The sequence below is a fragment of the Musa acuminata genome, chromosome BXJ3-4 (genome assembly GCF_036884655.1).
Source record: "Musa acuminata AAA Group cultivar baxijiao chromosome BXJ3-4, Cavendish_Baxijiao_AAA, whole genome shotgun sequence".
Classification (NCBI taxonomy): domain Eukaryota; kingdom Viridiplantae; phylum Streptophyta; class Magnoliopsida; order Zingiberales; family Musaceae; genus Musa; species Musa acuminata.
This window is the reverse complement of record NC_088352.1, coordinates 2,812,730-2,829,091: the sequence shown is the minus strand read 5'-3', so window position 1 is coordinate 2,829,091 and position 16,362 is coordinate 2,812,730. Positions and strand designations below refer to the sequence as shown.

Below are 16,362 nucleotides of genomic sequence, written 5' to 3'. Positions count from 1 at the left end.
TTGTCAGCTTTAGCTGGCGTACTCGATTTCCTCTCGAGCTCGCTTTGAATCGAACGGGGCCTCATCCTCCCACCGCCTGTCGACTCCTTTTGCAAGTACCCTGCAGCGAAAAGCAAGGCCGCGTGGAGCATCGACCGGCAGCGGACGATGACTGGAGCCCGGTCCGTTGGCGTGGCACGCTGTGGACCGAGGCTCGCGGTGGCCCGCCGGAGGGTCCCAGCTTGCATTGCCGGCCATGGCGTACGTGGTCACCGCTCGCATGCGCATGCGCTCATGCATGTATGCACGCATGCATGGTGGGTGGACGTCGATGGTGGAGGTGTCAGTGTGTGGACTGTTGTCAGCGTGGAGACCACGCTGACCCCACCCGCGGACGAAAGGCTGCGGGAATATGTTCCGCCGTGGCCCCACCGCCATGCCGGTGGTGGACGTAAACCTCTGCATGCCGTCTCATGCAGATCGCCTGTGATCGCACAGGGCGCGTTTGAGTTCCAATTTCACACGCTTTTAACTCTTCTGTTGATGCTCCAGTGGTATGGATAACTCATCTTCTTATAGATCGCAAACCTGCATCATTCTCTCTTGTTGTTTTCAGGAGGAGAGAGAGATGAAGGCACACTTGTTAGGATAAAAATACTATGTGAAAATGAAGTCCCCATGCCGATATATGGTGCACAGAAAGAACATAAAACATGCAGGTGTTCGACCAATTGACCACAGCAGAAAGGTAGAATATGATGAGTGAATGAAGATAGTGATCTCAGATCGAACAGGAACGTAAAGCTGAAGGAATAATCGAAAACTTCTGCTTAACAAAAACAAAAGTCACAATTTTCTGATATAGCGATCTCCACTAGCCGGAGACGACAGTCTCCGGGAACATCATGTGTTTATGCTGCGCAGAATTCTCGTCGTGTCCGCTTTACCTCGCGATCGTGATCACAGTCAAAGTACACCTCCCGTTGGTCTCTCTCTTTGACCCTTTGGGGTTCATTACACGGTTCACACACGGCGTGGGGAGGCTTCTGCTGCACAAAAGAGAGGCCGGTAAGATTCTGATCTCTCCAAAGTGCTGCAGAAAGGTGGCCATCATAACCCACTCAAGGAAAAGGCAACAGGGAGAACGCAGCCTTGTGAAATATGATTGAGGTCCTTCGATTAGATAAGAGGATTCGGATTGGGTTTTGGAGTCTCCTTTGATTCACCTCATCTACTACTTCTCGGAGCTCATTCGCTGGCATCACCATGGCGGTCCGCTGCTGTGCAGGATGGACTGCACTGGGTCCGACGTCACCTTTTGGTGGCTGTAGCTTTGGAAGCACTCGGGAAGGAGATGTGCATGCGTCCGGTAAATGAGGTGCAGTCATATCATCATTCTTTTACCTCTCTGTCTTACACTGAGCGGCTTGTGTACCATAAATACTTTGGCAGCAGTAGTAATGCTCTTTCAGTGAGACATTAGCTAAGTTGTAATCCTTGTGTTTTCCTATATAATTCCTTGTATTCCCTGCCTGAAACTTCGATTGATATTAGTACTCTTTAGATACTCAAAATGGCAAGAATATTAAAGGTGTTTTATGTGTTTCATATTATAGAATTTCTTAACTCAAATTGATTAATGGTCATCTAATAAAAAAATATTGGTATCATACAACATATTTCTTGTCAGTTGTACTTTCTCCCTTCTTTTCTTTTTAGCTTTTTATATGATGTAAGCTAAAATAGTGTGGCTCCAGAAAGAGCTATCCCTGTGGAGAAGTATCTCAAACAGTGGGCAACTGGTGTTAGTGCCCAAAGCAAATTGGAAAGCCATGGATTGTCTCATCAAATGCCACCTGATTCCCAGAAAGTTTTAATTTCCTATGCATGAGATAGGACCAAAGTTTTCCCCTGCAAACACAGGGAAAGCTGCACCTGCACCTGAAGAGTCGATCAGAGACGAGTGTTGGCTGCGTTAAGATTTCTGAATACTTCTGCAGTTGGATGTGCATGGGATTGCAGCCACAGCGATCTGACGTGCATCGAGTAAGCTGAGGGTATCGACCTCGATCCACATGAAAGAAAAATATTGGAGGGCTAAAAATGAGGAGACATGATAAAAGATGAAGGGACGGCACAACCACCGGAGGATGGAGGGTGAGTTGGTCCCCCTGTGGAGGATCCCCCGAGCCGCTGCTCGCTGTCAGCAGTCACTGACCACCTCCAACAAAGTAGCATGAAAGCAATGGCTTAACCCTGAAGAAGCCTCCCTCGCCCACCCTGACAGCGACCCTTCGCTCTTCCTTTTTGGCCCATGGTCTCTCCTTCATCCCCCATGCACGCCCTTCCATCCATCCATCCATGTCTTCCTTTCCCCATCCCATTCCGCCACCTCCCTTTCTTCCCCCACTGCCTTGTTATAACCCCGCCTTGGTAACGGCCTCAAGCTCCTCACCTCCCTCTTTCCCGAACTCCGAGGAGCAGTTGTCTGTGATACAGAGAGACAGAGAGAGAGAGAGACGAAGGACGAGAGGAAAAGTCCTCCTTTTTCCTACGAATGAAGCACTCGAAGCCACTCACCGACCCCCCACAGCAACAGCAGCAGCCCGCAGCCCATCGCCACTTCGCTTTGGTTTCCAAACCCCTCCTTGACTCCTCTACCCACGTCGACACTAACAACAACGCCTTTGCGCCCAGTCTCTTCTACGAGCCCACCTCCGTCCTCGACGCCCACCTCAGCTCCAGCCCCGCAACCGCCCCCGCTCCGGCCGGAGCCGGCGACCTCCCCCTCCTTTCCTGGGCTGGCGGCGGCGGCGGCGGCAGCGACGCCCACTACCAACATCACCACCACCTCCCCGCCTCCGACGACTGGGACAGTGCCTCCTGGTTCCTTTCCGAAAGGTACGACCTTTCCCCCTTTCCCGACGACACCAACCACCCCTTCCTTGACTCCTCCTTCGATGTCCACTTCGATCCTTTCGCTGCCACAGCCGCCGATCCCATCCCCTCGCCCGCCCCCTCCTTCGACCGCTCCCAGCTTGACTCGCTCATCCGCGCCGCCCATTGTGTGGAATCCAGGGACTTTGCCACGGCACACGTGATATTGTCGCGGCTCAATCACCACATCCCCTCGGCCGCGGTCTCCTCGTTCCATAGAGCCCTCTCTCTCTTCAAGGAGGCGCTCTTGGCCTTGCTCCGCCCCTCCACCGCCGAGCCCCCGCTATCCGCCGCCGAGCTCGTACGCCATATCGCCGCCCACAAGGCCTTCGCGGACCTCTCCCCTGTCCCCCACTTCGGCACCTTCACCGTCACCCAGACCCTGATCGAGGCGCTCGACGGCGGCACCCGATCCATCCACCTCATTGACTTCGACCTCGGCCTCGGCGGCCAGTGGTCGTCCTTCGCGCAGGAGCTCGCGGCGCGGTGCCGCGCATCTCGCTCCTCTCCGCCGGCCGTGCGGATCACTGCTGTCGTCGCGGAGGAGTCCGGGGAGACAGCCCTAGCCGCGGAGAACCTCCGCGACTTCGCCCGCAGCCTCAGCATCAGCTTCGCCGTTAACTTCGTGCGCATTGGCGGCCTCGGGACTCTCGCCCTCAGCGGGATCCGCCTCGCCGGCGCCGGGGAGCCGACGGCCGTCGTCCTCACGCCCTCCGTCTTCCGCATCCTCGGCCGCGACGCCGCGCCGGAGTCCACCGCCTCCCTCCTCCGTTTCATCCGCCGGGCTTCCCCGCGGGTGGTTTTGTTCGTCGACGCGGAGGGCGGCTCCGCTGGGTCTGCCGTCGGCCCCCACCCCGCACCATCGCTGCGGCGGACCGTGGCGGCCGGGGTGGAGCACTTCGCGGCAGTTCTGGAGTCGGTGGAGGCGACTGCGGCGGCGACAGGGGCCGGGGAGGAGGCCGTCCGGCGGATCGAGCGGGCGGTGGTCCGTCCGTTAGTGGTGGGCACGGTGGGGGGATGGGCGGGGCGGCCGGGCCCGTGGCGGGAGGTGTTCGCCGGGGCGGGGTGGTCGCCCGCCCCCTTCAGCGAGTCCACCGAGTCGCAGGCCGAGTGGCTCGTCCTGCGGGCCCCCGTCGAAGGCTATCGTGTGTCGAGGATGGACGGGGCCCTCGTGTTGAGCTGGAGGGGGAGAGAGCTGTCCTCCACGTCAGCATGGAGGTGCTGAATCGGGCGGTCCCCGTCTCCGCTGCTTCCGCTGGCGTCCTCCCTGTCCTCCTCGTGGGTCGATGGCATGAATTATTACGTTTGCCCTCTCTTGTCGTTGTGCTCCTCTCGTTGTCCACTTCCATTTGATTTCCTTCTCCCTTAAATATAGCAGCTGACATGGCTTACAAACTAGACTGCGGTGGGACCGAATAGCCGTCCCGTAAACCTGTGAGATGGTATCTCATGTGTCTCCTAGTTTTTATTTCAGACCAGGAAAATGTAACAGCTGACTTGTTAATTAATTATGATGATTAGCTGCGACCGCTAAATTTTGCATATATATATATATATATATATATATATATATATATATATATATATATATATATATATATACCGGCAAATATAACGGCCGGTTCAACAGATCACGTGATCGATGACCTTGATTTGGACAATGTGACACGTATTCATTCTATTGGGGCAATCTTTCGTATCCCATATGAAATATATGCAATACATTATTAAGGATTGCCTCATGTGGAAAGCTCCGATCGGATATGGGGCGGGGAAAATTCGAATGCTAACAAACAAAGTCATGAACTTTCATGATAACAAAATCATCGTCAATGAAATAGCCCCATATCTATATACAAATGGAAAGGGGTTGTTATTACCTCCTTCCTTATTCTTCGCACATTATGAAGGCTTATTATTATATCTCTTTAGGAGATTGTGAAATGTGTTCTTTCCAATATAAACATTTCGATTCAGTTCATTAATTAATTGGATCATCACATGCATGTAATTTTATCTTGTCAACAATCTCCAATCCCCTTAATCTGTTCATTCTGGTCCAACAATATGTTGGCCAGCCTTATTTCCCACGCTGTCAACCACAAGTACATCATGCCATTTAATATTAAGGGATTTCTTGTGTCCAATCTGCTTTTTGCGGATGATCTAATTATAACAGCAATGTATCTATCTTATCGATCGGGATACTGTGCAAGACTAAAGCGGAAGGGAACTTCGGAATTAATGACGTGTCATGATAATAATAATAATAATAATAATAATAATAATAAAATCATAATAATCATATGACTCGCACGAAAATAGATGCTCAAAGTGATTGATGTGGGAGCAGCTGCTTGACACGGAGAAGATCCGTTCGACATGGGCGGCGGCGACTCGAATATCAACGGCGACGGCAGCAGCAGCAGCAGCGGGGAAGAGGACGGGGACGCTGCCTGGAAGGCGGCCATCAACTCCGTAGCCACCGTCGGTTTCGGCCTCTCGGCCTCCAATGGCCGCCCAAAGCCCGACCCGACCGCGGTCGATTCGTCCGAGGACGATGACGACGATGCCACCGCCCAACTTCACCAACAGGGGCGGTGGCAGGCACCTAAGCTAAAGCTCTATCAGATCAAGGTGCATATATCGTCACTTGAGGAAGCTTTCCGTTAGGCTCGTCCCGAGCATCTGCAGTCGAAGCCTAGTTGTTTGTTGATATGCCGAAGAGAAAAGGAGCGCCTTCCTAGGCTCTTCTTATAGGCCTGCTCGATTCCACCCAATCTACTACTAAGTCTGCTTAACGTTCACTAGACTTTTGTCACGTTCAAAAACATCGACCAGTGCATACTATTGCGTAGATAAAGATTTCAATAAGAATTATCAGAATCAGATGCATATTGTCTAGATCAGTCAGTAGTCAGCCTCACTGAATTCCGAACCAGTTGTTCCAGCTAACTCTTACTACAACTCCGGAAGTAGTTGATGCCTACTCCTGCCCTTCGCTGAACTACCGATCTCGAGCAAGCTCGTTAATCAGCTTCATAGGAAGATTGTTGGGCCACACTTGTTGCTTTTTTCCTTCCTCTCATTACTGTTGTTTCTACCACCGTTTTTGTTGTTATGTTATGATGAATGGGTCATGAGCATATTATGTTATTCTCTTAGACATTTAGCATTATTGTTAACTATCTATGTGACGGATTCTCAAAGTGGTAGAAATGTCATCTCATCCTTGAAGGATTGTTTACTTGGCTATCATGTTACCTATTTATTATTGGACATTGATCATTTCTTGATTTGGTATCTTAAGTACATGGGTTAACATAATTTTGACTTCACATTTAGTATTTCGATGAGAATCAGAAATGTAGTTGGATATCGTATACTAAATCTATGAGGTGACTTGATTGCTCCGCTCCCATCTAGTGCAAAAGCCATTGGGTAAACCAAAGATAAAATCATTGTGATGGTATGGTTATGTCTTGGTTTTGTTTGTTAATTTTGCCTTTTTTATGCTTTTGGATCCAAAAAAAAAGAAATAGAAATGATAACGATTGGGGCCTTAATTTTGTAGTTTGATGTTCTTGTATATCCTTCATCTTGCTGTGACACTCGTATGATCATTGGCAGGCACAAAAGATTTTGGATGACCTGTTGGATAGAAGCCTCATGATGGTCAGAAATCCCATCCCTTCCATTGATGAATTTCCACAATCCGAAGAAGCTGGAATTCGATTATTCAGCAACTCGCCTGCTGGCATAATATTGGATCCTGTTGGTATGTAATCTCTTGATTAAGTTACATCTGTCGGCAATTTCCAGTCAGAGGAAATCACTCCCGGCTCAAACAATAGACTCAAGAATGAAGCATCTTACCAGATGAACATCCAATACCACGTACGAAACCCAGAATTCTACCAGGAGAAGAAATCAACGAGAAATCAAAGAAGGTCAAGTGTTCTACCGTCTTATTCTGCTTCCCAATCTGCTGATGATATGGTATCATTGTCATGTTTGTTGATTGCATACTGCGAAGACATTTGTTGCAGTTCAAAAGCCAAATCAGGTCTGTTGTTCTCAATGGCAACGATATCCTGGCCACTGCAGCAGAAGCATGCGAGAGAGCGTTGGCCAGATCTGAAGCTAAAGAAGCTGCAGCAAAGGCAGCAGCCAAGAGAGAGGAAGAAAGGGTTTCAGAACTGAAGAAGGCTAGGGGAGAGAAATGGCTTCCTTCTGTTGCAAAATATATGCAGGTTAGCCTTCTTACAACTTCTATTGCTACTTTGATACAGAACAACTTCTAGTGTGAGAAATAACCCATAGTCGACGTTATTTTGTACCACAGGCTTGAAATTGTCATACCGAAAGTGGGGGAGCTCAAACTTGTGGTTCTTAAATTGAAAGGAAGACTCTTCGACAAAGCACAGATGCTGGTAAGAAAGTCTCCAAAGTGCTGCTCATTAGGTATGCCAATTCGAAAGAAGACTTAGGTCCATGGTGACCTAAATTTCTGACATCAAATGTGTCATTGTCAATCAAGCACAGACTAGTGGTTCATTTTGTAGTTCAAGTTTCTTTTTTTTTTTTTTTTTTCCTCTTTGGATATTTCACTGGAAAAATGGATGATTTTTAACAGAAAGTTGATATGAGCACATAGCGCATGGGTGGATTTAACCATAAGATGATAACATGGTGCTCATGACAGCAGCATTGGCACATGATTCTGCCGATCTGTGTATAGAGATCCAAATCAGATGATCTCTTAAGGTTATATCACCAGTCTTTGGAGTAAGAGTGCATCAATATTTGGGTAACAAAGATTGAGCAACAAGTACATTTAGGATATTATGTTTGTGATGCAATTTCAATTCCCTGTTATTGCAAGGTCTTGAGAACCATTATGTCTGGTTCACTAACCAGAAAAAAATTAAGATATTACCAAAGAACTATATTAGTAGAAGACAGTCTAAAGGTCACAGTAAATCCATCTGAATGATATAAAACGTACCACTGTCAATAGAAAGGTCGACAGTAATATTAGCTCTTAAAAAAAGGAAATGAGAAGTGGATTCACCCATACGGAAATAAAAACCAATTCCAATGATACAAATCTCCCACACTTACTGTATACATATGAATGTCATTTTGTTTCCAGTCTAGTTTGTGATTAACCAATTGAATGAGAAGTGGCTAAAATAAACAAATTATTCTCTAATGCTCACCGAATGCAAGTTAGCATTAGAAGGAATAAAGATGACAGAGCTTCTGCAGGCAACCACGTATTTCAGTCTCTTATCACAAATCACAGCTTCACCAGAATGGCCTTTCCTGCTTATTAGATCTTTGGTGCCAGGAGCAGCTTCGCTTGGTCCACGAGTTGTGGACACAGCAGATGGCACTAAGCCTGCAGAAATCCTTTCTTGTCTAGGAAGGATATGACTTGTTCAGCCATAACTTTTGGAGTAGGGCACTGGCCACCTTTCTGTTGTATTACTATCTGAGAAAGACAGATTGAAACAACAAAGATGTAAGTGGCCAATATGCTACAATGCATGAGATCTACAATTTCACCAAAGATACAATCACACTACATGCTGATAAAATCAACAGGTCAAACAGGGATGTTTTGGATGGGCAGACTGGGAGTTGGATTTCAGTTCGATTAAAATTTCTGCACATAAAGCAAAAGAATGGCAAAAAAAGATAAGGAACACATGGCTCGCGATCCTGTCATCAACTCACATACAATAAAATAGGACAGTTTCATGTTAACATGTGAGCCATCAGATTCATCTCCTTGAGAGGCTCTAGAATGAAATATAGTTACATGAAGATGCATGTAAAAGGCCAACTGAAGTGCAGAATAATCAAACTCCTGAAATTTGCTTCACTCAAAAAATCACCCAATTGTTCTCAAGTTTGGGTCACCATGTATTCCTTAGCATGTGAATATAGATGGTTGATGATGTCAAGATTAAATATGATACAGACATGTGAAGAATTGGCTTATATGCCATAAAAGAAAAAAGTTGCGCCAAGATAATCCACAGTATAGTGCTTGACCAATCAGTTGTCATAATTCAATTCAAAACACTGAGGAAATTGAAGAAAATGTAAAACGCAAAACAGAGTTCATATATGATAATCCAAGTCGCAAGATCAACCTCTGAAGTCTGGTAGCTTAGAGCTTTGGATGGTACAATGATATACTGTGGAGTCGTATTAAGCATTCCAGGCAGGGAGGCAATTATAAGTTATAACACATGTATAAGTTCTCCTAATTTTATATGGAAAAATAACCCAGAAACTACTGCAATTTTTTTTGCTAGTTGCATATAGGAATTATGGCAGACAAGCAGCAACTCTACTGTTAACAACAATCCAATAATGCAAAAATTAAGACCAAATCCACCACTTGCACAAGTTAGTCAAGATACAACAGAACACATCCCTGATTCATATGTAATGACGAGCACTTACCTCACAATCCAAGGGTGGTTCATATGGATCATCTATCCCAGTAAAACCTGCAAACCACACAAAAAGTTCTCCATGTGAACGCATATAGTGAACACATTCTTCATCTTTCCCAGTGCTCTTCAAAGTGTGTTGATTTCATGAGTCAGGCACTAAGCAACATGACTCTTTATTACCTAAACCCCAACCAATTTGAGTGTACCTTTTATCTGTCCTGCTTGTGCAAGCTTGTATAAACCTTTTGGATCTCTTGCTTCACAGACCTCCAAAGGAATATTAAGAAAAACCTGAATATATCTTGGTTTTGTTAGAAAATTAACCTACACAGTCATCTTATACATAAGGTGAAAGATGCCATAGAGGAGCAAGTACTTCAATAAATGAAGAATCAGGCAGCATTGCACGGCAAGCATCTCTTTCCTTCCTGAATGGAGAGATTAAACTAGCTATACAAATAACACCAGCATCTGCGAATAGTTTTGCTACTTCTCCTGCAAAAATGATACTTCATAAGTTCATAAAAAAATAATATTTTTCAGTTCAACGGGGAGCATAACAGGCACTCAAGCAACATAGAATATGAGAACACTGAAATCACAAAAAACCACTGTGAAAAAGCCAGGAGCAACTAGTTCAGAAACCTAGATGATTATTAATCCAGAAGCAAACATTCAAAAGCACTCACCAATTCTGCGTATGTTTTCAGCACGATCTTCTCCGTTGAAACTAAGATCATGATTCAGGCCATGTCTAATATTGTCACCATCAAGGACGTAAGTGAGATACCCTTTGTAGTGCAACTCTCGACTCAGAGCACATGCAAGAGTGCTTTTACCTAAAATATAATTTCACAATTCATACACAATAAAAATTCTAAGGGGATTGTCTTTACCCAAATGCAAAAGATACGCTGACATAGAAACTGGGGAAAGATACAAAGAACAGTTCATCTGACCCAGAAGTAAGACAATTTAAAAACCTGGATACAGTTGCATCTTACTCTGATCCAAATGAATGAATCAACCGCAAATATGCTAAAGATTGAAATCAACAAATTAGACACCTTGGACATAAAAATTGTAAAGATTGAAATTAAAATTTGGCAGACCATCAACAATTAGCATCCCATCTTATCCTCATTGTTGGAAGTGCTTGCAGATATCACTCATCAGCTTACCTTACCTTATCGAAATTTTTATTTGTGTTGAGATATCAAAGGTGAACTTGGCTGAATGTTGCATGAAAAGCCTGTGCTAATATGTTAGGCCAACTAAATCTTGACCAACAGAGCAACTCCTCAAGGATATTGCTGCTTGCACACTAAAATGCAAGATATGTGATGTGAGTTCCTAGAACCAAATGTCTGCGTTTCTCGCTTGCTTGTGTCATTGATTCCGCCGTTCAGGACTCCAATACTTAGCGTGTACATGGGAATTGTTTATATAATGATAAGCAACTCACAACTGCATGGCACTTTCCCAAAATCATCTCTGCCCAAGAAGCATACTTCATAGGTAGCATATGACACAAAATAGGGAAAAAGCCTATTTTCCCCTTTATTCTGAGTCATAGATTACCGACAACCAAAGAGTACAGGCTTAGAATGGAGTGGTTTTAAATTCTGTTATTTCTAGAGTTGACTAAAAACCAAGTTATCTCCATCTATACCTTCTTTTTTCATTCTTTAGCAGTACCTTCCCCTACCATTGTCCTATCTTTCGAATTCTCCCACTTTGCTTCTCATGCCATCTATTTCAGTGTATTGTTTGATACGTGAGCAGATTTCAGTATTAACAATTAGAATGGACAAGCTTCTCTTTCCATATGTTCTGCTATTAGATGTAACATGTTTAGACACTACAAGAAACTTGAAGTTGCCATACTTTGCCACAAGATTTATGTACCTGAAGAACATCTTCTGTTTTATTTATCAATTATTTCCAAGTCCTCTTTTAGGTCTTCATTTACCCTTCATGGTACCTTTAGACTGAACCAACTTGTCCTTCTTAGTGATGTACTGTTTGCAGACTTAGCAAAATAGCTTATGATTGTCCCTGTCATTTTGAATTATTCCAACATCCATAAAGAACAAACACCACAAAAATTGAAATATCAACAAGTGGAATGGTGAACTATAATCCTACTAATAAGAAACTTCTCCTAGTGCTGAACGATGTAACTGATGGTTGGCATTTACTCTGTTGAAATTTATCTGACAAATTTAGTGATTGTAAAACAGAATAGTAAATTACTGGAAACTAGTTTGTGGAATTGCTTGAATAAACTACAGAACAAGTGTCTAACAAAATTGCAAATAAACCTGAACAAAATTGCAGAGTCAAGTTAGTAAAATGCCATCTAAAAAGCTATTTATGGAGCAGAAGTTTGACACAAAGCATCAAAGACAAACCTGAACCACTGAGTCCTGTGATCCATATGACACATCCCTTTTGGCTGAGTAACTTTTGCCTTTCAAGTTTTCCAACCGGACATTCATGCCATACGATGTTTGTTGACTTCCCAACAGTTGACAAAAATTGGCTTGATGCTCCTATTTCGACAAACAAAAATATAGTAAGAACTAAACTTCACTTATCTGGTAACAGCAGACCTCAGAACAAGGTAGTGGTATACACCAATGGTACCCTGACTCAGCTTGAACCTGCTGACAGATTAAAAAATATTGAAACATAACTGTTAGATTATGAGGGAGGGCAAAACTCAAAACTTTTTCCTTTTCTCTTCCCCTCTTTCCCAAATCCTCTCATTTTTTTTATTTCTTGCATTCATTTTTATGGCTAACAGGATAGGAGGCGAATCCCCTTTCTCTTAAAAGAGATTCTTCTCCTTAAGCATTTTAAAGGTTAGGGAAGAGAGGGGGGAGGAGTTGTGAATCAAGGTGCGTTTTCTTACATGTGCATGTAAACTGAGCTGGACTGCTAGGCCGGGTCATGGTCACAGGTGTGGGTGCAGATGCAAGTTTATTCCTCTACATGAACCATACCATTTTATTTTTGTTTCAGGCTCATTTATTTGTTTTGACTTGGACGTTAAATTGTGTAATGTTTTGACAATTATTTTGATTAACAAGCTGACTGTTTTATTAACTATCAGCCAGCCATTTGGGCTCCTAATGAGGCCTAAGTGGCTAGTTTACCAGTGATCAAAAGCTATGGCCAAATGGGTCACTAGGAATCCAAAAGTATCAAATCATAGACCTCTTTATATAGAGATCAGGTGCCTCTTTTGAGGGCTATGAAAACAGCCATGTTCTCCTTCCATATATATCCTCACCAATTTTCAATTCTTTTTTCTTTTGCTACTCCTCGTGGCTGAAAGAGACTTATAAAAAATTCCACACGAATCTGTGCACGGCAGTCATTTCGGTATATTATGGAGCTGGTTTCTCAGCTTCAACCCACGAGGAGCGAGAAATACCATAGACCAACATATCACACTTCAAAATTAATTTTCCTCAACTTTCTTTTCTATTTCTCTCATTAATTTTCTTATCCAAATCCAACCTAGTTTCAATTTCCTGTTCTAGCAGTAACAACACTCTCAAGATAGAATATATATAAACTTCAAATTCTTCCTTTCTAAGATAATGATTCATCAAGTCATCCACACATGAAGTCTTTGCTGCCAATCTGACTATACAATAACTTTTGAGTCAATTTAATTTGACAAGAAATCAGACCTTTACAATTCAAGTATCAGTAAAAGAAAAGTATATCAAAATTTCAAACTTCAACTCCGGTGAGAAATCAACTGCCAGACAACTCTATTTCCAGCAATTTTTCCAACTGCCTATGTCCCAGCTAACCACTGAATTTGACTTTTACTATCCCAGAACTCCAGTTTGTCAGTCATACTCATTAGCTTATAAATCCTAAGCACATAATCTCTTTGCATTTGACTCTTTATTCCTTTAGCAAAGTAAACAACGTAATTCCACAAACCAACCCACCTAAACATTCTATCCACCGTTTGAAGTAGCCTAAAATTTTGGTAGCAAACCAGATCAGATAACATGCAAGAGGACAACAATGACCACCGGCAGATGTCTCAGGGACACACCCCCGTGTTGTCCCCGCCAGCCTGTAAACATAGATTCAAACAAAAACCATTGTCGCTTGTGATCAACTATCCAGAGCGGCGTTTCCAGCATCCATCAACTGGAAACACACACCGTCTCGAAATCTAGATTCCAAGGGTAGACGTAAGCAAAGTAAAGAGTGGCACCAGCAGCAGAGGATCCACAGCGCTGCTTCGCTGAGTCAGCAGCAAGCTCGCTCTCCCGCCGTATGAACCCGGCATTCGGCTCATCCCAGGGAGAGGCCGCTTCCATCCGAGGCAGCAGGGACCCTAATCTCGCCGACTCCACTCCACCGCTCCGTCGCCCGCCCAACCTCCCGACCGTAACCAGCGCACCACGAAATCCTAGCCTCGTGGACAGCGGCGGCGCCGCTGGAAGCGCGATCATGGGTTCTCAGCGGGGCGGAGCAACGGGTCGCATTGGATCTCAGACAGGTCAATGGGAGAGACGGGAACGGAGATATAACCATGCGAGGCGATTGTAGATTTATGCGGACGAACTCTGCGGACTTCGATTTGGGCATCGGTGATATAAAAGGGTTAATATTGTATTCCCTCTTATAATTAATTATCATTCTTATATTTTTTAAAAATTATATTAAAATTTTTATACTTATAAAAAAAATTTATTTAACTCTATTTCTTTTCGTACTACTAATAAAAATATCACATGTGCTAAGTGATAAACCAAAGTTATATAGAATCATCACGTGTTCAATGATAAACCGTAGTTACGTAGATATTATAATAAAAAGTAAAATTAAATATTTTATTATTATAAATATAAAATATTTAATATAAATTTTAAAATATATAAGGATCGAGATATTAAATAAACTAATTATAGGAGTAATATATTGATGAGGGTAATAATTATGATAAGACTTGCATGATATCAGTTGGCCCAGATGACGCCCCACGGGCTGACAGTGCCTGGTCAACACAGACCGGAACGCCTACCAAGGCACATTAACACTCTCCTTCGGCTCGATTCCTCACGCCACGCCAACAATGATGTTAGACGCCACTAGGGGTACGATCCTGTTCCCTGCGGGCAGGCACATAAGGTAACGGTAATTCTCACTATAAAAACCCTCGCGTCCCGAAAAAGTGAGAGAGGGACAAAAAAAAAAACCCCTACGGCTCTTCACTAACTTAGTCGTCGGAGGGGTCGGGTCGAGCTTCTCGACCCAACATGTGTGCAGGGACGAAGACGGGGCGCCTCCCATCGCGTGCCCAGGCGAGGAGTCCCCTCTCAAAGGAAATGACAGACCCCCTCGATCGAACTACCGCGATAGGCCACCTCAGCAGTCTCAAAAGTTGTTCCAAGAAGATCCCCAATCATTCGAACCCAAACCCAACCGCGTCGGCCCCGGGGCCACGACTTAAGGTTGTTTACACTAACATTTTGGTGCTATAACGAGAGCCTCCGAATGTCGAGGGATCACGAGACCGACTCCGTCGAACCCGCAGCCGTAGGGTCGCACCCGATCGGAGCCCCAAGGGAACATTCCCCGCATAGGGGTCCCCGCAACGAACACCTCGCCACCACCTCAGAGCGCTATTGGCGGATATTCAACTACCCGGGCTTGTCATCACCCGACACCTGGGCGGTAAAACAGAAACCACGACTCCAAGCCCCAAACAGGCAACTGGCCGTTCGCGAGGAGGTGGAACGACTCTTAGTGGCTAGCTTCATAGAGGAAATCAAGTACCCGCGGTGGCTGTCTAATGTAGTTCTGGTAAAAAAACCTAATGGGAGCTGGAGGATGTGTGTTAACTACACCAGTCTCAACCGTGCATGCCCAAAAGACTGCTATCCCCTCCCAAGGATCGATCAGCTGGTCGACGCAACCGTCGGGCATTCCCGCCTGTCGTTCCTGGATGCCTTCTCCCACTACAACCAGATCAGAATGGTGCCTCAAGACCAAGAGCACACGGCTTTCATCACCGATTTAGGGGTGTATTTCTACAAAGTCATGCCGTTCGGGTTGAAAAATGTGGGTGCTACCTATCAGAGGGTCGTGAACAAAATGTTTGCCCCGCAGATCGGGCGGAACGTCGAGGTCTATGTCGACAACATGATCATGAAAAGTTGCATGGCGGCGAACCACTTAACCGACTTGGTCGAGACATTCTCCACGTTGCGGAGGCATAGCCTGCGACTAAACCCGGTGAAGTGTGTTTTTGGCGTCAGCTCGGGAAAGTTTCTCGGATTCATCGTGCATGAAAGAGGAATCGTCGTGAATCCGGAAAAGGTTCGGACGGTCATCAACATGCAGGCCCCCCGGACAATCAAGGACTTGCAGCGATTGAACGGAAGGCTTGCTGCCTTGTCCCGATTTCTATCCCAGTCTGGTGACCGCTGCCTCCCCTTCTTCCGGGCGTTGAAGAACCCGAAGGACTTTCGATGGACGGTGCAGTGTGAAGAGGCTTTTGGACAAGTCAAGCAACACTTGGCCAACCTCCCCCGCCTTGCCTCGGTCGCTTTCGAGGAAAAGCTCAATATTTATTTAGCCGCCTCCCAGCACGTGGTCAGCTCCGTCCTAACGAAAGAGGCCTCTGGGGAGCAACTACCGGTCTACATCAGCCATGTCTTGAACGGGCCCGAAGAGTGGTATCCGCCAATCGAGAAGCTTGCTTTGGCGCTCGTGCTGGCGTCTCGGAAGCTACGCCCCTACTTCCAAGCTTATTCGATTGAGGTAATCACCGACCAACCGCTCCGGCAGGTTCTATCTAAATTTGACGTCGCAGGATGGCTCCTCAAGTGGTCGGTAGAACTCGAAGAATTCGACGTACGTTACATACCGAAGACTGCTATCAAAGCCCAGTCCATGGCCGATTTCATCGCGAAACTTGTTCAGAATGAGA

General features: G+C 45.2%; 3 protein-coding genes across 4 annotated transcripts; 2 read left to right on the top strand and 1 right to left on the bottom strand.

Annotated features, from left to right (window-relative positions):
* Nucleotides 1-2,341: 2,341 nt before the first annotated feature.
* On the top strand, nucleotides 2,342-4,451 carry LOC103980174 (scarecrow-like protein 15). Of its 2 annotated transcripts, XM_018824549.2 has the most exons (2): nucleotides 2,342-2,880; nucleotides 3,058-4,451. In XM_018824549.2, exons 1-2 carry the CDS (start codon nucleotides 2,537-2,539, stop codon nucleotides 4,139-4,141), a joined length of 1,428 nt encoding a protein of 475 aa, XP_018680094.2. In that variant the 5' UTR covers nucleotides 2,342-2,536; the 3' UTR covers nucleotides 4,142-4,451. The 2 variants fall into 2 exon arrangements, with proteins under 2 accessions (XP_018680094.2, XP_009394750.2); XM_009396475.3 differs by having other exon boundaries at nucleotides 2,343-4,451.
* Nucleotides 4,452-5,232: 781 nt separating this feature from the next.
* Nucleotides 5,233-7,568, top strand: LOC135634813 (uncharacterized). The gene is made up of 5 exons (XM_065145440.1): nucleotides 5,233-5,553; nucleotides 6,547-6,694; nucleotides 6,796-6,866; nucleotides 6,966-7,169; nucleotides 7,262-7,568. The coding sequence occupies exons 1-5, from the start codon at nucleotides 5,299-5,301 to the stop codon at nucleotides 7,265-7,267; spliced, it is 684 nt and encodes a 227-aa protein (XP_065001512.1). The 5' UTR covers nucleotides 5,233-5,298; the 3' UTR covers nucleotides 7,268-7,568.
* Nucleotides 7,569-7,960: 392 nt separating this feature from the next.
* On the bottom strand, nucleotides 7,961-13,945 carry LOC135634589 (adenylyl-sulfate kinase 3-like). Its single transcript, XM_065144978.1, has 7 exons — nucleotides 13,639-13,945; nucleotides 11,804-11,944; nucleotides 10,079-10,228; nucleotides 9,766-9,884; nucleotides 9,596-9,680; nucleotides 9,397-9,443; nucleotides 7,961-8,413 (listed from the first exon to the last, which is right to left on the bottom strand). Exons 1-7 carry the CDS (start codon nucleotides 13,877-13,879, stop codon nucleotides 8,315-8,317), a joined length of 882 nt encoding a protein of 293 aa, XP_065001050.1. The 5' UTR covers nucleotides 13,880-13,945; the 3' UTR covers nucleotides 7,961-8,314.
* Nucleotides 13,946-16,362: the final 2,417 nt, after the last annotated feature.